We start from the raw sequence: 23681 nt of genomic DNA on the forward strand, positions 1-23681 counted from the left end.
CACACTTTTGCATCTCCAAACACTTTACTGATTAGCATTGTATGACTCTGAGCGAGACTCTGTCTCAAAAAAAAAAAAAAAAAGAAAATTTGAAAAGTTGGAATTCTGACTCGAATTGCACTAATTGTATCGATCCGTTTGAGGAGATCTGACCATTTTGTAGTATTAGGCATCATCTTCTAACCCATGAATACTGTGTATTTAATATAGTACAATGTTGTCCATGGGTCTTACAGATTTTTAGTTTTTTGAGACATGGTCTTGTCTGTTGCCCAGGCTGGAGTGCAGTGGTAATATCATAGCTCACCACAGCCACAACTTCAGGCTCAAGTGATCTCCTGCCTCAGCCATCTGAGTAGCTGGGACGACAGGTGCGTCATCACACCTGGTTAATTTTTAAAAATTTTTAAGAGATGGGGTCTCCCTCTGGTGCCCAGGTTCGTCTTGAATTCCTGGGCCCAAGCAATCCTCTCGCCCAGTCTCCCGAAGTGCTGGGATTACAGGCATGAGCCATCATGCTTGGCTCAGATTTTAATACATTTATTTCTAAGTACTTTTATTTTCTGATACTATTATCGACAGAGTATTTTTAAAGTTACATTTGAGCCGGGCGCGGTGGCTCAAGCCTGTAATCCCAGCACTTTGGGAGGCCAAGGCGGGCGGATCACGAGGTCAGGAGATCGAGATCATCCTGGCTAACACGGTGAAACCCCGTCTTTACTGAAAAAATGCAAAAAAAAACTAGCCGGGCGAGGTGGCGGGTGCCTGTAGTCCCAGCTACTCGGGAGGCTGAGGCAGGAGAATGGCGTGAACCCGGGAGGCGGAGCTTGCAGTGAGCTGAGATCTGGCCAGTGCACTCCAGCTTGGGTGACAGAGCGAGACTCCGTCTCCAAAAAAGAAAAAATAAATAAATAAATAAATAAAGTTACATTTGACAACTGACTTTTTGTATAGATTTTATATCTAGCAACCTTGCTAAACTCTTCACTCTAAAAATGCACCTCTGACTTTTTGGGTTTTCTACATAGATAGTTATACTGCCTCTGAAGAATGATAGCTGCTTTTTCCCTCCTTTCCAGACTCATATGTTTTATCTCCTTTTATTGTGTTACTGTGCAGACTAAAATCTCCAACATGAGTCTGAAAACAGGTGGAGAGTAGTAGGCCACCTTTGTGTTTTCCTGACCTTAAAAGGGGAATGGCTGGGCGTGGCGGCTCACTCCTGCAATCCAGGCACTTTGGGAGGCTCAGGCAGGAGGATCGCTTGTACCCAGGAGTTTGAGGTTGCAGTGGGCCATGATCGCATCACTGAGCTCCAGCCTGGGTGATAGAGCACGCAAGACTCTGTCTCAAAAAAAAAGAAGGAAATAATTTCCATGTTCCACTATTAAGTATGATATGTGATGGAAGATTTTGGTAGATATCCTTCAACAGGTTAAAAAAGTTTCCGTTACCACTTCGTTAAAGAATTATCATCTCATGTATTTCATATTCATACAGCTAATGGAATAACTTGCATTGATTCATTTTCTACCATTAAACCAGCAATGTATTCCTGGAATTGTCTTTTTAAATACATTTTCAGCTGCTGTTTTCTTTTTTGAGACATGATCCTAGCTCACTGCAGCTTCGACCTCCTGGGCTCAAGCAATTCTCCCACCTCGGCCTCCCAAGTGGCTGAGGTTATAGGCAGTACCACTGTGTTTGGCTAATTTTTTTATTTTGTGTAGAGACGGTGTCTTACTATGTTGCCCAGTCTGGTCTTGAACTCCTGGCGTCAAGCAATCCTACTACCTCAGACCTCAGCCTCCCAAAGTGCTGGGATTATAGGCATGAGGCACTGTGCCCAGCTTTTTTCTTTCTTTTTTTTAAGAGACAGAATCTTGCTATGTCGTCCAAGCTGGTCCCAAAGTCAAACTCCCTGGGCTTAAGCAATCCTCCTGCCTCGGCCTCCCAAGTGGCTGGGATTACAGGTACGTGCCACAACACCTGGCTGCCCTTTCTGATATGGCATGTAAAGCCTTCTAAATACCACTTTAGCCACATACCAGTTTTCACGCATATTTTAAGTTCTGTATTTCCAACAAAATTTACTCTTCAATCAACAAGTTGTTTAGAAATTTTTCTTAATTTTAAAACTATATAGTCCTGTTATTCATTTTTTTTTTTTTTTGAGATGGAGTCTCACTCTGTCGCCCAGGCTGGAGTGCAGTGGCGCTATCTGGGCTCACTGCAAGTTCCGCCTCCCGCGTTCACGCCATTCTCCTGCCTCAGCCTCCCGAGTAGCTGCGACTACTGGCGCCCGCCACCACACCCAGCTAATGGTTTTGTATTTGTAGAAGAGATAGGTTTTCACCATGTTAGCCAGGATGGTCTCGATCTCCTGACCTCATGATCCGCCCACCTCGGCCTCCCAAAGTGCTGGGATTACAGGCGTGAGCCACCGCACCCGGCCCTGTTATTCATTTTTAAACTTTTGAATTGCGGTGGAATTCACATAAAATGGAACGCCACATTTTGTTTACCCATGCATTTGTTAATGGACATTTGGGTTGTTCTACCTTTTGGTTATTTGAATAATGTTGACACAAATACTCATGTACTAGCATTTGTTTGAACACTTGCTTTCAGTTCTTTTGGGTACATACCTAGGAGTGGAACTGCTGGGTCATGTGCTAATTCTGTTTAACTTTTTGAGGAATCACCAACTGTTTCCTGCAGCAAGACACCACTTTACATTCCTACCAAGCAATGCGCAAGGATTCCAGTTTCTCCACATCTTTGTCCACACTTACTCTTTTCCCTTTTTGTGGATTATAGACATTCTAAAGGGTATGAAATGCTATCTCACCGTGGTTTTGATATGCATTTCCCTAATAACTAATGATGTTAAACGTATCTTCATGTACTTATTGGCCATTTGTACATCATGGAAAAAACGTCTACTCAAGTCCCTTTGTCCAGTTTTTAATTATTTGTCTTCTGTTGTTGAGTTAGAAGAGTTTTCATATATTCTAGGAAACAGACTTTATCTGTTTTTAATATTGTTACAACTTTAATCCGTCAGTTTCTCAATTTTTACTTTTAAATCCTGTTTTTTCTTGTATTTCTGGTAATTTTTTATTTTTATGTATTTCAAAGTATATATTTAGATACATAAAGATTCATGAGTTATATAGCCTTAAGCAGAATATTGTATCCATATGAAATACCTCTGCATTTTAGAGGTTTTCTCTTCATTTTTACTTTGCACATCATGAGAACTGGCAACCCTGATATGGTCACATCTTTTTTTTTTTTTTTAATAGTACCTCCTCATTTAACATTCCCTTCTCCTAAGCTTCCTCCCACCCCAAATCCAAAATTCCAACAAATCTTGGAAGGAGGTGAGTTACTGCACATATTTCCTCAGTTAAACCAGAAGTCTTTACGTATTTTTCAAGTCTACATTGTGGTTTTTAAACTTTTCCAACCATGAATTACACGGGAAAGCTGATGTTCGCATAAAGCCACCAACTCCACCTAGTACCTGAGCCTGGAGGGTGCTGTGGTGAAGCTCAGTTTCGCCACCTGGGACTACTGGCTCCTGCATTCGGTGTAACAGAGAAGAAATACGAAGACAAACTGTAAACTCCTTCAATGAAGATAAGCCTATCCGGGACCAGTTTTATTCATCCGAATTTAAACCAAGAGGAAGAGGAATCCCATGGTCCACTTTGAGAAAAGTGGGAATCCTGAGCCAGTAAGATAAAGTATAAATCTGCACAATAACTGGCTGAGTGAAAAGCCTGCCACATTTCACCTCTTCATGCTAGCCAAGAGGAAGCTGTGAGAGTAGCTCTCTCCTTTTCACTTTACCTCAACCTCAGACTATTTTCATACAAAGTTCATGGACCAAACTTTGAGAATCAGTAGTCTATATGAACAGAAAATGCTGGCATATAGTAGGAGGTCAATAAGTAATTCATAGTCACGCTCACTTACTTCTGAATATTTCCAGGGTTTCTTTGTTTGTTCTTACTTTTCTTTTCAGACTTGGGTGTAACTGGATCAGATTTTCTGGAATTCAAGGGAGAAGCCGAGGTACTTCCCTCACAGAAATTGTTCTTCAACAATAGAAAAAGCGTAACAGACATTATGAGAGAGAACTTTATGATAAAATAAGCTATTAATTTGACTAATTCAGAAATTCAAACAGCATTTTTCAGAAATTGTAGTTACATTTAAATTCTATACATCCCCTGAAGAATATTGGCCATGCACAACTCAGAATAAACTATGTTCATCCAAGTTGGTCTAAATTAATTACATTTTTACTATACATCATCAAGCACAAAATAATGCATAATGCTAATCTCATCAGCTGATAATTCCTGTTGATTTTTCTTTCCTTTCTTTTCTTTTTTGAGCCAGAGTCTCGCTCTGTCGCCCAGACTGGAGTGCAGTGGCGCGATCTCGGCTCACTGCAAGCTCCACCTCCCAGGTTCACGCCATTCTCCTGCCTCAGCCTCCCGAGTAGCTGGGACTACAGGCGCCCGCCACCTCGCCCGGCAAATTGTTTGTATTTTTTTAAGTAGAGACAGGGTTTCACCGTGTTAGCCAGGATGGTCTTGATCTCCTGACCTTGTGATCCGCTCACCTCGGCCTCCTAAAGTGCTAGGATTACAGGCGTGAGACACCATGCCCAGCCTTTTTTTTTTTTTTTTTAAAAAAAAAAAAAGACAAGGTCTCACTCTGCTGCCGAGGCTAGAGCGCAGTGCAGCAATCATGGCTCCTTGCAACCTTGACCTCCCATGTTCAAGTGATCCTCCTGCCTTCACCTCCCATGTAGCTAGGACTACAGGCATGAGCCACCATGCTTGGCTAGGTGGGTTTTTTTGTTTTGTTTTGAGACAGTCTTACTCTGTTATCCAGGCTGGAGTGCAGTGGAGTGATCATAGCTCACTGCAGCCTCAACCTCCTGGGCTCAGACAATCCTCCCATCTTAGCTTCTCGAGTAGCTTGGACACAGGCATACGCCACCATGCCCAGCTACTTTTTAAAAAATGTTTTCTAGAGATGAAGACTCACTATGTTGCCCAGGCTGGTCTTCAACTATTGGAAGCAAGTGATTCCCCCACCTCAGCCTTCCAAAGTGTTGGGACTGTAGGTCTGAGCCACTGCGCCCAGCCTGTTGATTTTTTTAATAAATAATTTTACATAATTACTTTTATCTATATGGACATATTCAAAGAGCTGTGGATATACCCGAAAGAAGAGTTCTATGTAATAATATTTTAGTTCTGGACTTTAAGGGCATATCAATAAAAATCATAAATATTTACTTGCTGTACCAGTCTCATAAGTTTCTTACTACCCTAATGGAAAAGTTCATATATGGTGATGATGAATATTTGGCCTTAAACCACCACCAAACTTTCATAAATAAATAGAAAATTATTGGGCCGGGCGTGGTGGCTCAAGCCTGTAATCCCAGCACTTTGGGAGGCCGAGACGGGCGGATCACGAGGTCAGGAGATCGAGACCATCCTGGCTAATATGGTGAAACCCTGTCTCTACTAAAAAATACAAAAAACTAGCCGGGCGAGGTGGCGGGCGCCTGTAGTCCCAGCTACTTGGGAGGCTGAGGCAGGAGAATGGCGTAAACCCCGGAGGCGGAGCTTGCAGTGAGCTGAGATCCGGCCACTGCACTCCAGCCCAGGTGACAGAGCGAGACTCCGTCTCAAAAAAAAAAAAAAAAAAAAAAGAAAAAGAAAATTATTCTAGGATGGCCATGGTGGTTCACGCCTGTAATCCCAACATTTTGGGAGGCCGAAGTGGGTGGATCACACAAGGCCAGGAGTTCAAGACCAGCCTGGCCAACATGGCGAAACCCCATCTCCACCAAAAATACAAAAATTAACAGGGCGCCTGTAATCCCAGATACTCGGGAGGCTGAGGCAGGAGAATTGCTTGAACCGGGAGCTGAGGCTGCACCACTGCGCTCCAGCCTGGGTGACAGAGTGAGGCTGTCTCAAAAAAATTAGTTAAAAAGAAATTATTCTACAATATCAATAAATCTACTCATAAAAAATAAGTTAAAAAATTATTCTACAATATCAATAAATCTACTCTTTTTTTTTTTTTTTTTTTGAGACAGAGTCTCGCTCTGTCGCCCAGGCTGGAGTGCAGCGGCCGGATCTCAGCTCACTGCAAGCTCCGCCTCCCGGGTTCAGGCCATTCTCCTGCCTCAGCCTCCTGAGTAGCTGGGACTACAGGCGCCCGCCACCGCGCCCGGCTAATTTTTTGTATTTTTAGTAGAGACGGGGTTTCACTGTGGTCTCGATCTCCTGACCTTGTGATCCGCCCGCCTCGGCCTCCCAAAGTGCTGGGATTACAGGCGTGAGCCACCGCGCCCGGCCAATAAATCTACTCTTATAATACCATGGGAAAACTAGATATATTTCTTCCCTATTCCAATTATTATTCCATTGGTCAATGACTTTTATTTAGTTTCCTGATTGTGTATCTTTCTAAAGTGATTCTACTCAAAAGACACATAAAAAGGTGCATATAACCCAAAATTTGGGTATATTATGATGAATGGTATGCCTCTCAAAAAAGAAAAAAATTCCCAATTCTGAGTATACTCGTTTTGGTAAGAGAGAGTGTGTGTGTGTGTGTGTGTGTGTGTGTGTGTATATAAATATATATGTATATATACACATTTATATATGTATATATATAAAACACATATATATTTTATTCTATTGTACTGTATTTCCCAGAGTAAGACCTGTCTCAAAAAACAATACAATAGAATAAATACAATAGACAATAGTCTTATTGTATTACCCATGATTCGATGGTAAGTGTATGTTAAGATATCTGTTATTTGAAAGCTGAGGAATTGTTTTCAGAGGCGCTCAAACCTGAATGTTTCGCGCTTCCCTAGATGCCTCTGAAGATAGACTTCCCTAGGTCCCATCCTTACAGACCCTGATTTAATAGATTTGGAGTAAATAGAGTTCGTATGTCAACCGCACTCCCAGGTTACTCTGCCAGACTCGTTCAAACCACTAGGCTCCACTGTACCCTCTGATCTTAAAGTATGTGTCTTATCACACACCCTTTAATTCATTGTTTTACAGGCAGCAATTTAACTACAGGAAGCATAACATTCAAGTTTAATACATTATCTAAAAATTTAATGTGCTTTACTTTCAAAATGTGATTTACATCCATAAAATGGAATATTGTTCTACTCTTTAAAAGAATTAGATTGGCCGGGCGCGGTGGCTCAAGCCTGTAATCCCAGCACTTTGGGAGGCCGAGGCGGGCGGATCACGAGGTCAGGAGATCGAGACCATCCTGGCTAATACGGTGAAACCCCGTCTCTACTTAAAAATACAAAAAACTAGCCGGGCGACGAGGCGGGCGCCTGTAGTCCCAGCTACTCGGGAGGCTGAGGCAGGAGAATGGCGTGAACCCGGGAGGCGGAGCTTGCAGTGAGCTGAGATCCGGCCACTGCACTCCAGACTGGGTGGCAGAGCAAGACTCCGTCTCAAAAAAAAAAAAAAAAAAAAAAAAAAAAAAAGAATTAGATTGACTATATGTAGTAATATGAAAAATCTCTAAGATGTATCAAGTGGAAAAAATGCAAGCAGCAAAACAGTGTGATTGGTTTTTGTATAATCCTTTTTAGGTGAACAAAGAAAAAAAGCTTTTTTTTTTGAGACGTTCTTCCAGGTTGAAGTGCAGTGGCGAGATCAGCTCACTGTAACCTCAAACTCCTGGGCTCAAGGGATCCTCCTGCCTCAGCTCCTCCCAGTAGGTGGAGCTACAGGCAGGTACCACCACACTCAGCTAATATTTAATTTTTCTGTAGAAACAGGGTATCACTTTGTTGCCCAGGCTGGTCTCAAACTCCTGGGCTTGAGCGATCCTCCCGCCTCAGCTTCCCAAAGTACTGGGATTATAGGCCTGAGCCATTGCACCCTGGCAAGAAAAAAGTTGTAAGAAACTGTTAATAGTGGTTACCTTTGGGGAAAGAGACTGATAGAAATGGAAAAGGAACGGGAGTGGAGAGGTGAAAGAAAATTTAAAAGGAGGCTTTCATGCTTCACTGAGTAGCTTTCCTACATATAAAAAAGTTTTTAAACAATCTGCAGTGACTCACGCCATAAACCCAGCATTCTGGGAGGCCGAGGCAGGTGAATGGCTTGAGCCCAGGAGCTTGACATCAGTTTGGGAAACAAGGCAAAACTGTGTCTCCATAAAAAACTAGCTAGGCATGGTGGTGCAAGCCTGTAGTCCCAGCTACTCGGGAGGCTGCAAGGGTCACCGGAGCCCAGCGGTCGAGGCTGCAGTGAGTCGTGATTACGCCACTGCATTCCAACCTGCGTGACAGAGTACGACCTGTCTCAGAAAACCAAAAACCCCAAAAACCTGGATTAGAGCAAATATGTAACAATATGCAAAACAATTTTACTTTAAGTAAAGAGAAAATGTCATCAATAGCTTCTAATTATGGCAAAGCCATCTCTTCTGTTCTTTGAAAACCACAGTCAAAGCAATAGGAATGTTAATAGTTAGCTTTCCGTATCAGCAGGCTCCGAACACTCAAATTCGACCAGCCTGGGGTGGAAAAGACAGTCTTTGTGGGATGCAGACCTGGAAACTCAAGGAGCTGATTCTTCCTATGAGTGGGTTCTGCAGTGGATACCAAGGGGTGACCATACCTCAACGTTCTCTCCTACAACTTACAATATCAATGCTTAGCTTTCTTGCCAGTTCTTCATCACTTCTCAGTTGCTCTTCCATCGCTCTTCGCCTTTTTTCTGCCTGTCTTTTTTCCTCTTCTTCCTCCTCTGCCAACAGTCTCTGTATGTATTCTTCACTGGCTTTGTTCTCTTCTTCTTCGCTGGCCCGTCGCTCTGCCTCCACCTTAAAAGTGATTAATAAAGAGCAATCCTTTTCTGAACGCTTTGGTATACTTGCAATATTTCATAATAAGAATAAAGTAGAAAAAGAACAAATTGGCAGAGATTTAAATGAACTCAAATGAAGTACAAATCTGGAGTAGATTCCTGCAAGAGAGCTGTCCCATCTCGGCCTCCCAAAGCACTGAAATTACAGGTGTGCGCCTCCACACCCAGCCTGAGATGTATTACAAGTGAGAATTACACACAAAATTTTGAAGACTAACAAAAAAAGAGAAAAAGCTCTATTTATGTAAAACTTTACATGTAATTACAACATAATGCTTCACTGTAAACACTGCTTTTTAGGTACTTTTTCTATTTAGGAGCTTCACAGCTAGCCCTTTAACCTCTCCTCATCTAAACCCATACTCTACCACCCTTTCTCTTTAAGCTCAGAACTTTAGGGAAATTAAAAAATGTCCTGGTATGGATTAAATTAGGAAAAAAAAGAGTTAAAAAATTTCCTTAATATGTAAATGCTTAGGGAACACTATCACATAAGAGCATTTATCATGTAGAAGTAAATTATGGCAAAAAACAAAGCCCTTATAAAATATATTAAAATTATCCATATTTCAAGATATACTAGTTATATAAGCACATAAAACTAAATTAAAATCTGAAACTAAAAACACAGCAGAGAAATATTCCAAAAAAAAGAATATTTAGCACCTACCTTACTTATTTCCTCTTCATATTCTCTTCTCAATTCCCCAGGTTTACTTAACAGACGAACTGGCTGACAGTCATCAGCTATTTCATATCAAAAAATAAAATAACATTACAGACAACACAATTTTATGGTAACTTTGGTCTTCCATTAAAACTTACTAATATTAAAATATACAACTATTAACAACTACAGCAATATCTCCTTTTGGAATTCCATTTTTAAAATTTATTATTTTTTTTTCTAGATTTACTTATTTTTTTTGAGACAGCCTTGCTCTGTTGCCCAGGCTGGAGTGCAGTGGCACAATCTCAGCCCACTGCAATCTCCATCTCCCAGGTTCAAGCGATTCTCCTGCCTCACCCTCCTCCTGAGTAGCTAGGATTATAGGCATGCGCCACCACACCTGGCTAATTTTTTATATTTTTGGTAGAGACAGAGTTTCACCATGTTGGCCAGGCTGATCTTGAACTCCTGACCTCAAGTGATCCACCCACCTCGGCCTCCCAAAGTGTTGTGACTACGGGCGTGAGCCACTGCGCCTGGCCTGGAATTCCATTTTATAAGGTTGGAGGTTTAGGGTTTTGGGTTTGAAATGGCACATGAATGCATATACTTAACCCTTCCTCTAAACTCCATTAAAATGACAGTAAAGAAATTTTTAAAAACTGTAATCCTACAACAGCAGAGATTAGCAGAGGAAGTTAACCAATTAAAAAAATTTTTTTTTTTGGAGACAGAGTCTTGCTCTGTCGCCCAGGCTGTGCAGTGGTGCAATCTCAGCTCACTGCAACCTCTGCCTCCCAGGTTCAAACAATTCTGGTGCCTCAGCCTCCTGAGTAGCTGGGATTACAGGCATGCCCCACCATGCCCAGCTAATTTTTGTATTTTTAATACAGACTGGTTTTTGCCATGTTGGCCAGGCTGGTTTAGAACTCCTAACCTCAGGCAATCTGCTCACCTCAGCCTCCCAAAGTGCTGGGACTACAGGCGTGAGCCACCGTGCCTGGCCCTACTTAAAGTAACAAATTTCTAGAAAACGGGAAGGCAACGAAATAAAGGTAATTGATACAGCAGAAATGAAGGAAAAGAAATCCTTGGAAGGGAAGACTACAGCTGAGGTAGAACTGGAAGGGAATCTGCCTCCTATTTGCCTAGAGAGAGGCTCAATAGAGTCTAGAGTGAGGAAGAGGGGGACCAAAAACAGAACTCGGGGTTTATAAGCCATTAAATCAGAATCGTTGACTTACTGGCATTTCTCCCTGAATATGGGTGCAGGTGCACACATGCATATTCTTTAAAGAAACAGATCTAGAGAGAGCCAGGGCAGCTAATGTAAGAGGTGGTGACCCAGAGCAAAGTCCTCTGCAATCAGGCAGTTAGGGATGGCAAAGCACAAAGCCAGGTTTCCATCGGCTGGAACTCAACATCTGCCCATCACCGATACCCTTCTATGTACACAGAGCTTTTTTCCTGGGCCTCATTCTCAAGCCTAAAAGCTAACCCAAGGATCATCAGACATTTGAAATACATCTGCAGGACTAGAGAAACAGTAAGCTATACAAAGAGAAAAAATCATCGAAGGCCGGGCGCGGTGGCTCAAGCCTGGAATCCCAGCACTTTGGGAGGCCGAGACGGGCAGACCACGAGGTCAGGAGATCGAGACCATCCTGGCTAACACGGTGAAACCCCGTCTCTACTAAAAAATACAAAAAACTAGCCGGACGAGGTGGCGGGCGCCTGTAGTCCCAGCTACTCGGGGGGCTGAGGCAGGAGAATGGCGTGAACCCGGGAGGTGGAGCTTGCAGTGAGCTGAGATCCGGCCACTGCACTCCAGCCCCGGCGACAGAGTGAGACTCCATCTCAAAAAAAAAAAAAAAAAAAAGTTTTTAATGGAAAAAACAAACTATAAATGACTAAGAACATATGAGATAAATTCCAAAACAATTAAAACTTCCATGTGATGAAAGACATCATGAAGTTAAAAACAAACTAGACGTTACTTGCAAATACATAAATCACCAGAGAATTAGTGTCCAGAATATAACCAGAACTTCCACAGATCAATTAAAAACCACAACAGGCAAAGGAAAGGCACATGCAGTTTACAGAAGATGCCCAACTACAGCAAGTGGAGAACTGCACTTTTGTTAAACCATGGAGTGACAGATGTTTAAAGTTTATTTATTTCTACACAAACTGAATCTAAATTAAGATCAGTAAGTTACTCAACTACAGACACAAATTAAAATTGTCTTCATTCGCCTGTTTCTTTTTTTTGGAAACAAGATCTCACTCTTGCCCAGGCTGGAGTTCAGTGGCACGATCATAGCTCACTGCAGCCTCCAACTCCTGGGCTGAAGCAATTCTCCTGTCCTGGCCTCCTGAAGCGCTGTGGCATAACAGGTGTGAGCCACTGCACCCAGTCCATTTACTATTTCTTTCTTTTTTTTTTTTTTTTGAGACAGAGTCTGGCTCTGACGCCCAGGCTGGAGCGCAGTGGCCGGATCTCAGCTCACTGCAACCTCCGCCTCCCAGGTTCAAGCAATTCTCCTGCCTCAGCCTCCCGAGTAGCTGGGATTACAGGCTTGTCCTACCGCACCTGGCTAATTTTTTGTATTTTTGGTAGAGACGGAGTTTTACCATGTTGGCCAGGCTGGTCTCGAACTCCTGACCTCAGGTGATCCACCTGCCTTCCAAAGTGCTGGGATTACAGGCATGAGCCACCGCGCCTGGTCCTGCATTTGCTATTTGTTTTTTTTTTTTTTTTTTTTTTTTTGAGACAGAGTCTCGCTCTGTCGCCCAGGCTGGAGTGCAGTGACACAATCTCGGCTCCCTGCAAGCTCCGCCTCCCGGGTTCACGCCATTCTCCTGCCTCAGCCTCCGGAGTAGCTGGGACTACAGGCGACGCCACCTTGCCCGGCTAGTTTTTTGTATTTTTAGTAGACGGGTTTCACTGTGTTAGCCAGGATGGTCTCGATCTCCTGACCTCGTGATCTGCCCACCTCGGCCTCCCAAAGTGCTGGGATTACAAGTGTGAGCCACCGCACCTGGTCTTTTTTTTTTTTTGAGACAACAGTCTCAGTCTGTCACCCAGGCAGGAGTGCAGTGGCGCAATCTCAGCTCTTTGCAGCGTCCACCTCCCAGACTCGAACAATGCTACTGCCTGAGCCTCCCATGTAGCTGAGACTACAGGCGCCCGCCACCACACACAGCTTTTTTTTTTTTTGTACTTTTTGTAGAGAGGGGTTTTGCCATATTGACCAGGTTGGTCTCAAACTCCCAGGCTCAAGCAATTTGCCTGCCTCGAACTCCCAAAGTACCGAGATTACAGGTGTGAGCCCCTGCAACTGGCCTGCTTGCTATTTCTTAATTCTAATTTTATGAGGAATTTGAATATCTCAGTTTTATAGAAAGTGACTATACAATTTCTGCCATCTGTTGGAAACAACTCTCGACACTCTTCAGCTCTGGTTAACTCTAAAATTTCTGTTGAAACCCACTCCAGTTAAACGTTCCTACTACACTCGGTATTTTGCTTCTTCACAGCAAGTGTTCTTCCGAGGCAGCCGGGACTCATTTGAGGAAATAGATCCCCATGCTTTTTATTTTATTTTGAAGGAAAAATCCAACTTAGTTAAAGACCCGCATGTATAATACTGGATGAAAAATAAAAATAAATAAATAATAAACCTTAACTTGAACAGTTGAGCTGTTCATAAAACTGTCCTCCCATCACTGAACTAGACTGCTTGTAGCACCATGTAAATGGCAGTTCCCTTCTCCCAATTAAATCTGCATTCCTGGGCTGGGCACAGGGTACAAAACATGAGATAGTTAAAAAATAAAAAGCCCAAAATTGCTCTGGAAAATAAGCATATGATTTGTGAAGCAGTATGTACATCAGTGTGGCTGGATCATCACCAAGTAGTGTGGCTATAAATGGCAATCAGGGGCAAAGTGCTGACTCACGCCTGTGATCCCATTTTGTGAGGATGAGGCAGGAGTATGAACTCCTGCAGGAGTTTCACCACATTGGCCAGGCTGGTCTTGAACTCTTGACCTCAGATGATCCGCCCGCCTCTATGCCCCCTCTCTACACAGAATAAATATATGGAGGACGGGTACGATGGCTCACGCCTGTAATCCCAGCACTTTGGGAGGTCAAGGCGGGTGGATCATCTGAGGTCAAGAGTTCGAGACCAGCCTGGCCAACGTGGCGAAACTCCTGCAGGATGAACTCCTGAGCTCAGGAGTTCAAGACCAGCCTGGGTAATATAGTGAGACCCTATCTCTACAAAAAACTAAAAAAATTAGCCTGGCATAGTGGTGTGTGCCTGTGATCCCTGCTACTCAGGAGGCTGAGGTGGGAGGATGGCTTGAGCCCAGGAGGTGGAGGGTACAGTGAGCCGAGTTCGCTCCTCAGCATTCCAGCCTAGGTGACTGAGTGAGACCCTGTCTCGAAAATAAAATAACATAAAATAAATTTGCACTTTCTGCCTCAATATTTTGAAAATTTTCAAATCTACAGAAATTGCAAAAATAGTATGATAAACCCCCATTCAACCTGCATTTAGATTCATGAAGTTTTTAAATTGCCACATTGTCTTTCGTGTGTATTTTCTGAACCATCTGAAAGTTGCATGATCATAACCCTTCACCAAATCCTTAAGTGTACACCTCATAAGAGATGCTGTCCTTATCTCCTGATCTTGATATACAATGATCAAGTTCCACAAAATTAACAATGATATATTACCTATCATATCAATGATAAAAATTTCACCCACTATCCCCATAATGTCTTTAATAGCAATCTTTGTCCTAATCCATGTTCTAATCCAGGGTCATGCACTGCATTTAGCTGTCATTCTCTTTTAACCTCCCTTTAAACTAGAACGATTCCTAAGGCTTTGCCTCCATGACATTGACATTTTTGAGGTACTAACAACTACGTTTTATAGAATTTCAACTTGGATTTTTGTCTTCTCACAATTAGATTCAGGCTATGCCTTACACTCGTCCTATCAGGAGGCCAGTGTTTGTCTGTTCCATGGATAACGTTAATTGTGATCACTCCATTACCACGACAACAGGCTTCTCAACTGTATCCTTTACCCTTTGTAATTAATAAGCAATCTGTAAGGTGATATTTTCAGACTATATGAGTCTTCAGTTCTCCATCAAATTTTCAAGGAGGGGTTTTGGCATCCATTTGTGATTCTTGCCTGGATCAATTTTTACGATAGTCGCAAACAGAAAGGAAATTTAGACATTCTAAGGCTGATTCTTCCCTACTATAGGATTTTTTGAGAAATCCAAATGTAAAACACACCTGTCTCCATCACACTAATTCACTTTCAAATACTTCATTTTTTAAAGCTATTTCATATGTGCTTTCTTACAACCTTCCTTCTATACATTAAGAATACATAAAGTAAATGAGTAGATTCACTTTATGTGTTATGTGTTAACAAAGTTAATTTTATAAATTATCAATGGACAATACTGAACATTTAAAAAATTTTACTTAAAACAGTCTCAAAAGTCATAATATAATCAGGGATAAATATTAGTTTCTTAGGGCTGCCATAGAAACGTACCACAAATTGGGTGACTTGAAAATACAGAAATTTATGGTCTCACAGTTCTGGCTAGAAGTCCAAAATAAAGGTGTCAGCAGGGCCATGACACTTTTGAAACTTGTAGGGGATCCTTCCTTGCCTCTTCCTTGCTTCTGACGCTGTGCTGATAACCTTAGATGTTCCTTGGCTTGTAAACACATCACTCCAGTCCTCCAGCCTCGCGTGGTGCTCTGTGTCTTTACATCATCTTCCCTCTGTGCGTGTCTGTCTCTGTGTCCAAATTTCTCCTTTTTATAAGGAAACCAGTCATAATGGATTAGGGCCCATTCTAATGACCTTATTTTAACTTCATTACTGAAAAAAAATTGAAAGTGACCTACACAAACGGAGAAATGCACTATTTTCATGGATACAAGGACTCTATTGTTTGGATGTCAATTCTCCCCAAATTGTTCTATGAAGTTCAATGCAACCCCAATCAAACTCCTAACAGGCTGTTAGTAGAAACTGGTAAGTTGATTTAAAAATTTAAATAGGTGGCTCAGGCCTGTAATTCCAGCACTTTAGGAGGCTGAGACGGGAGGACTGCTTAAGGTGAGCTGTTCAAGACCAGCCTGGGCAACATAGCAAAACCCTGTCTCTACAAAGAATAAATATACAGAGGAAGGGCACGATGGCTCATCCCTGTAATGGGAGGTTGAGGTGGGCGGATCATCTGAGGTCAAGAGTTCGAGACCAGCCTGGCCAATGTGGTGAAACTCCTGTCTCTATTAAAAATACAAAAATCAGCCACGCATGGTGGTACATGCCTATATTCGCAGCTACTCAGGAGGCTGAGGAAGAAGAACTACTTGAACCTGGGAGGCAGAGGATGCAGTGAGCTGAGATCACACCACTGCATTCCAGCCTGGGTGACAGAGCAAGGTTCTGTCTCAAAAAGAAAAAAAAAGATTTACTCTAAATTCACAGTAATTAAGACAGTGTGACACTAACATTAGAATCAACAGATCAATGAAACAGAATAGACCCACATTATATTTTTTAAAAAGTCTTTTCAACAAAAGGTACAGGAATAACTGATACCCATATGGGAAAAAGTTAACCTCAACCTCCTCTTATACAATATTCAAAATTAATTTGAAATGGATCAAAGACCTAAACATAAAAGCTAAAACTGGCCGGGCGTAGTGGCTCACACCTGTAATCCCAGCACTTTGGGAGGCTGAGGCGGGCGGATCATGAGGTCAGGACTTCAAGACCATCCTGGTCAACATGGCGAAACCCCATCTCTACTAAAAATACAAAAATTACCCTGGCATGGTGGTGCATGCCTGTAGTCCCAGCTACTCGGGAGGCTGAGGGAAGAGAATCGCTTAAACCCAGGAGGTGGAGGTTGCAGTGAGCCAAGATAGTGCCACTGTGCTCCAGCCTGGGCGACACAACAAAATTCTGTCTCAAAAAAAAGGTAAAACTATAAATCTTTCAGAAAAAAACATAGCAATATCTCAGCCTGAGGGTAGCAAAAGGTTTCTCAGGCCATAAAAAGCAGTAAACTATAAAAGGAAAAGTTTAGAAGACTTCATGAAAATTAAGAATTTCAGTTCATCAAAACAATTAAGAATACCTGGCAAAGTACCAGTATTCAAAATACATAAAGAATATCTGCAACTGAATAATATAAACAATTTAGGGGCAAAAGAATTAAACAGACACTTTACAATGGAAGAGAGCAAAACTGCCAATAAGCACATGAAAAAGAACACTATCATTAGTCACCTGGAAATTGAAATTAAAACAGGATACTACTATCAATAACAAAAAACAACTGGAATGGTTAAATTTTAAAAGACAGATAACACAAAAAGTTGGTAAGATGTACAGAAACCAGAACTTGTATGCTGTTGATGGGATTACAAAATGACACAACCACTTTCAAAAAAGATCTGGTAGTTTCTTTTTTTTTTTTGAGATGGAGTCTCGTTCTGTCACCAAGGCTAGAGTGCAGTTGCGCGATCTCGGCTCACTGCAACCTCCGCCTCCTGGGTTCAAGCAATTCTCTGCCTCAGCCTCCCGAGTAGCTGGGATTACAGATGCCTGCCACCACGCCCAGCTCATTTTTATATTTTGAGTAGAGATGGGGTTTCAGCATCTTGGCCAGGCTGGTCTTGAACTCCTGACCTCGTGATCCACCAGCCTTGGCCTCCCAAAGTGCTGGGATTATAGGCGTGAGCCACTGTGCCTGGCCGGTAGTTTCTTAAACCAAACGTGTACCTACTCTGTGTTGCATAATTCCAGCTCCTATTTACTGAAAAAAACCCTGAAAACATCAGGCCACACATACTCACACACAAAAAAACTTGTGCAAGAATCTTCTCAGCAACTTTATTCCTAACATCCAAAACTGCAAGCAACTGAGGCACTATCGGTGGAGAATGGCCAGTAACATACAGCATCGTCAGCAGCGGAGTAACACTTAAAAACGACTACGCAGGCCGGGCGCCTGGCTCACGCCCGTAATCCCAGCACCTTGGGAGGCCGAAGAGGGTGGATCACCTGAGGTCAGGAGTTTGAACCCAGCCTGCGCAACATGATGAAACCTCGTCTCTACTAAAAATACAAAAATTAGCTGGGCATGGTGTTGCGTGCCTGTAATCCCAGCTACTCAGGAGACTGAGGCAGGAGAATCACCTGAACCCAGGAGACGGAGGCTGCCGTGAGCCGCGATCCTATCACTGCATTCCAGACTGGGTGATGAAGCGAGAGTATGTCTCAGAAAAGGAAAAAAAAAAAATTGAACCTTATGATGAATAACCCCCAAAGAGATATGCTGAAGTCCTAACTGCCAGTAACTAAGAATGTGCTCTTATTGGAAACAGGTTGTTGCAGATATAATGGAGTTCATACAAAGAGTAGAGGGCCTTCAATCCAATAGAACTAGTGTTCCAGTAAGAAATCAGAGACACACAGAGGAGACGGCCATGTAAAGACAGACACACCGGGAAGCTCCATGTGCTAATGGAGGCCGAGACCGGAGTGACTCAGCTGCAAACGAGAACACCATGGACTGCAGCCACAATGGAAGCTAAGGAGAAGGGCACAGAACAGATTCTCTCCTAGAACCTTCAATGTACATGTCCCTGCTCTCTGCTGGCATCTTGGGTTTGGAGTTCTGGTCTTCAGAACTGAAAGAGAATAAACTTCTGCTAAGTTTGTGGTACTTTGTTACGGTAGCCCTAGGAAATAAACAGAATTCCATTTATATGAAGTTCCAGAACAGAAAAAACTCATCCATGGTGGATAAAAACTAAAACAGGCCGGACGCGGTGGCTCACACTTGTAATCCCAGCACTTTTGGACGCCGAGGCAGGCGGATCACGAGGTCAAGAGATTGAGACCATCCTGACCAACACAGTAAAACTCTGTCTCTACTAACAATACAAAAATTAGCTGGCCATGGTGCTGCATGCCTGTAATTCCAGCGACTCGGGAGGCTGAGGCAGGAGAACGCCCACAATTCAAAAAAACAACCTGATTAAATGACAGGCAAAGTTGTGGCTTTTTCTAGGTTTTGGGAGAAAAACAGAAACAAAAAGAATGAATGAGCAAAGGATTTGAATAGATATTTCATATTTCTCCACAGATGATATACAAATGGCCAATAAATGCATGCAAAGATGCTCGCCATCCTTAGTCATTGGGGACATGCAAATAAAAACTACAATGGGATAGTATCTCATATCCATTACGATAGCTACTATCAAAACCCAGAAATTAGCAAGTGTTGGCGAAGGTGCAGAGAAACTGGACACCCATGCACTGTTGGTGGGAATGTAAAACGGCACAGTCACTGTGGAAAACAGTATGGTGGTTTCCAAAACCAATTACACACAGAATTACCATATGATCTAGAAATTCCAATTACCATACGATCTAGAATAGAAAACAGGCCCCTGAACAGACATTTGTACACCCAAGTTCACACCAGCATTATTTCTAATAGCCAAGAGTGGAAGCAACCAAAGTGACCACTGACAGATGAATAGGTTTCTTTTAATGTAGCATATACATACACTGGAATATTATTCAGCCTCAAAAGGAAGGGAATCCTGTCACATGCGATATGGATGAACCTGGAAAACATTATGCTAGGTAAAACAGACCAGACACAAAAGGACAAATACCTATGAAAATTCCACTTACAGGAGGTACCTAGAGCAGTTGCGTTCACAGAAATGGAAAGGAGAGCGGTGGTTGACAGGGATGGGGGAGGGAGGAACCATAAGCTTAATGGGTATGGAAATTCAGTTTGGGAGGATTAAAAAGATCTGGAGATGGGACGGTGGTGATGGATGCACAGCAGTGTGAATGGAGGTGACGCCACTGAACCATACCATTGCAAATGGTTAAAATTTTCCTCCCTTCTTTCTAGTCAAAAATAAAAGCATTTTTAAGTGGTTAAAATGGTAGTCTGGTTATATTTTACCACAATTTTTAAAAACACAGAGTTAAGATACCAGTTCACATGTACTAGGATGGCATGGAAAATAACAAGTGTTGGTGAGGGAGTGAAGAAATTGGAAACTTCATACTCTGCTAATGGAAATGTAAAATGGTACAGCTACTGTAGAAAACAAATGTAGCAGTTCCTCAAAAAGCTAAACATAGAATTACCATAGGATCCAGCGATTCTTAGATATGCAGACAAAAGAACAGAAAACAGGTATTCAAACAAATATTTGTACACAGATGTTCGTATTGCCAGTATTCAAATAACGAAAAGGAGAAAAAACCAATGTCCATCCAATGGATAAACAAAATGTAACAAATATATCCATAAAACAAATCATTATTCAGCCCGAAAAATGAAGTACTGATCCATGCCACACTGTGCATGAACCTCAGAAACACGCTAAGTGAAATAAGCTAGACACACAAGATCCTATATTGTATAAGTCTCTTATATGAAATACCTAGAATTGCCAGATTCATAGAGACAGAAAGTGGAATAGAAGGTGCCAGGGGCTACGGGGAAAGGTGAAATCGGTAGTCAGTGCTTCACAGTTACAGTTTATCTGGGGTGATGAAAAAATTTTGGAAACAGTGGTGATGCTTACATTGTGAATGTAATTAATTCTATTGAATTGTACTTAAAAATGGTTAAAATGTCAGTTTGTTATATATATTTTGGACAATATTTTAAAAATTAATAATGCAATATACCAAAAACCACTAAATTGCACACTTTTAAAAATTTTATTGAATTTATGTTACCCAGACTGGTCTCAACTCCTCGGTTCAAGCGATCCTCCCACCTCCGCCTCCCAAAGCGCTAGAATTACAGCTGTGAGCCATTGCACCCGGCCAAACCGCACACTTTTAGTAGGTGAACTGTTCGGTATGTGAGTATTTCAATAAAGTTGTTTTTCTTAAACTTATTGAAATTTCTTAAACAATTTCAATAAAGTTGTTTAAAAATGGTAAAACGGCAATTTTGGTTTTTTACCACAATAAAATACATAAATGTTTAAAAGGCAGGTACACATATAACTGTGACCAAAAAAAATTTTTTAAAAAGACCTGTACACGAGAGAGCACAGACACCATATCCTGCGCCCGGACAGGAACCACTGCACGGCTTATCGCTCACATTAGCGGAGGTAAGAGTCAAGGTTCAGTTTGGGGCTCCTGAGTCCACCGGGTGTAGGCGTTAGTGATAAAAAAGCGATTTTAGACTCGTTGCATGATTTTTTTTTTGGGGGGGGGAACGGAGTCTCCCTCTCTGGCCCAGGCTGGAGTGCAGTGGCGCGATCTGGGCTCACCGCAAGCTCCGCCTCCCGGGTTCACGCCTTTCTCGTGCCTCAGCCTCCCGAGCAGCTGGGACCACAGGCGCCGCCACCACGCTCGGCTAATTTTTGTATTTTTAGTAGAGACGGGGTTTCTCCGTGTTGGCCAGGATGGTCACGATCGGCTCGTTGCATGATTAGGAGAATAAAGAATTACGTGAATGGAGAAGTACAGATAAGTAAATCAGAGGCCGGGCGCGGGGGCTCACGCCTGTAATCCCAGCACTTTGGGAGGCTGAGGCGGGCGGATCACTTGAGGTCAGGAGTTCGAGACCAGCCTGACCAACATGGTGAAAACCCGTCTCCACGAAAATACAGAAATTCCGGGCGCGATGGTGCGCTCCTGTAGTCCCAGGTACTCGGGAGGCTGGGGCAGGAGAATCGCTTGAACACGGGAGGCGGAGGCTGCAGTGAGCCGAGACCGCGCCACCTCCCTGCAGCCTGGGCGACAGAGCGAGACCCAGTCTCAAAAAAAAAAAAAAAAAAAAAAGGCTCTAGACGGGCAATTCTTTAATTTTTAAAACAACAAACACCAACCAAACACAGCGCGGGCATTGTGACAAGGGACAAAATCTTGCCCTTGACTTTATAGCCCATCGACATTTGGGGACCCATAAACTCCCAAACCTCTGAGAACTATTTAGACAAATACCAGTGGGGCTTTTTGGTTTGTTTGTACTTGTACTTTTTAAATGGAGAAGTGATGATTCACCTTTCCAAAGATTTGCGGCTTTTAGCCAATAAACACGCCGGGGTTTACTCACCCACTTCCTCGGATTCTTGCCCAGACGCTCTGAGCTTGCACTCCCGGGGATAGTGTTTCTGAATGATCTTCCACAGATCCATGTTGACGAGAGAATTTCTTCGGGTGTGGTACCGAGTCCACGAAGACACCCGGCGGCGACAGAAGGGGCAGCATAAACTCGCCTTCTCGACGGTCGACTGGAAGCACGGTCTACACAGCGTGTGGCTGCACGGCAGGGTGACGGGCTCCACGAGGATTTCCATGCAGATCCCGCACTGACACTCGGACCGCGAGGGGATGGCGCCTTTGGGTAGAGCCATTTTAATGTTAATAAAGTCGACTAAACGACGACACCTGCGCGAAAAAGAATCCTATTTTCGGCCAACTCAGAGAGAGCAAAAGCACAGTTTTGTGTTTCAATATCGTGCCCAGAAGCGTATCAGAATTCGGAGAACAGGGGCATCCAACACGTCTTGAAGCAAATAGGCACTCTCAGGGTCAGGCAAACAGGAGCACCGCGGAGGGCGGCGTCTTTGTCCATTTTTAAGGCAAACGTCCGGCAAGCCAACGACCGCAGGCTTTCGTCGGAGGAGCCGGGCTGCTCCGCGGCGTGAACACTGCGGCTGCGGCTCCCGGAGCAGCGAGGGGAACGCGCCAAGTCCCCTCCTCCCCTCATCCGGAGAGGATGCTCCGCTCAGCTGGGGGCAGCCCGGCCCCGGGACGCGGCTCCGGGAGGAACCCCGGGCTCCGGCTGCTGCAGACCTTCCGCTTTAGCGCTGCTGCGGGGGCGACGCGCGACTCCCGGGTTCAGCTTTCCGGCGCCTGGCGCGGTTTCCCAGAGCTCCGCGTCCCGGTCCTTCTTACGCAGCCAGAAGCCCTATTCGTTGCGGCAGCGCAGCAGCCACCGGGCAAGCGCTAGCAACGTCACAACCGCCCGCCAAAATCGCACTTCCCACCCAGAAAGCTGCCAAAGGGCGGACGCTCCCGGGGCGGGACTTCCGGGATCTGCGCCCCGCCCGCCCGCCCTCCCAGCCCGAGACGGCCCAGCCCCGGCGTCGCAGCTCCTGCTGGTGCAGCCTGGGTGGAGCCTGACTTTTCCTTGAGATTTCTGCGAGGCCTCAGACACCCCTGGTTTCTTGGTTTCTGGGTAGAAAAAGGGAACCCGCAAAACAAATTCAACAGCCAAACACGGCCGGGCGCAGTGGCTCACGCCTGTAATCCCAGCACTTTGGGAGGCCCAGGCGGGTGGATCACCTGAGGTCTGGAGTTTGAGACCAGCCTGGCCAACAGGGCCAAACCCCGTCTCTACTAAAAATACAAAATCAGCCGGGCCTGGTGGCGGGCGCCTGTAGTCCAGGTTACTTGGGAGGATGAGGCAGAAGAATCGCTTAAACCTGGGAGGCGGAGGTTGCACTGAGCCGAGATCGTACCACTGCACTCCAGCCTGGGCGACAGCGAAACCCTGTGTTTAAAAAAAATAAATAAATAAAAGGCTGGGCGCGGTGGCTCACGCCTGTAATCCCAGCACTTTCGAAGGCCGAGGCAGGCGGATCACGAGGTCAGGAGATCGAGACCATCCTGGCTCACACGGTGAAACACCGTCTCTACTAAAAAAAAAAAAAATACACACACACATATATATATACACACACACACATAAAAAATAAAATAGCCGGGCGAGGTGGCGGGCGCCTGTAGTCCCAGCTACTCGGGAGGCTGAGGCAGGAGAATGGCGTGAACCCGGGAGGCGGAGCTTGCAGTGAGCAGAGATAGCGCCACTCACTCCAGCCTGGGCAACAGAGCGAGACTTCCTCTCAAAAAAATTTTTAAAAATTTTTAAAAAGCCAAAAATTTTTGTAATACTTACCTCAGTAC

At 43.7% G+C, this 23681-nt stretch overlaps 1 protein-coding gene across 1 annotated transcript in view; it reads right to left on the bottom strand.

The window, feature by feature from the left end:
- The window catches only part of RNF168 (ring finger protein 168), a 35063-nt gene extending 12343 nt beyond the window's left edge, over positions 1-22720 (bottom strand). Inside the window, exons 1-4 of the mRNA XM_010381190.2 lie at positions 21826-22720; positions 9640-9716; positions 8746-8925; positions 3985-4106 (exon numbers count right to left, since the gene is read on the bottom strand). Coding sequence (XP_010379492.1) covers positions 3985-4106; positions 8746-8925; positions 9640-9716; positions 21826-22126 — 680 coding nt within the window. The 5' untranslated portion in view covers positions 22127-22720. The remainder of the gene's footprint in view (positions 1-3984; positions 4107-8745; positions 8926-9639; positions 9717-21825) is intronic.
- Between the last annotated feature and the right edge of the window lie 961 nt (positions 22721-23681).

This window comes from Rhinopithecus roxellana, chromosome 1 (genome assembly GCF_007565055.1).
Source record: "Rhinopithecus roxellana isolate Shanxi Qingling chromosome 1, ASM756505v1, whole genome shotgun sequence".
Taxonomy (NCBI): Eukaryota; Metazoa; Chordata; class Mammalia; order Primates; family Cercopithecidae; genus Rhinopithecus; species Rhinopithecus roxellana.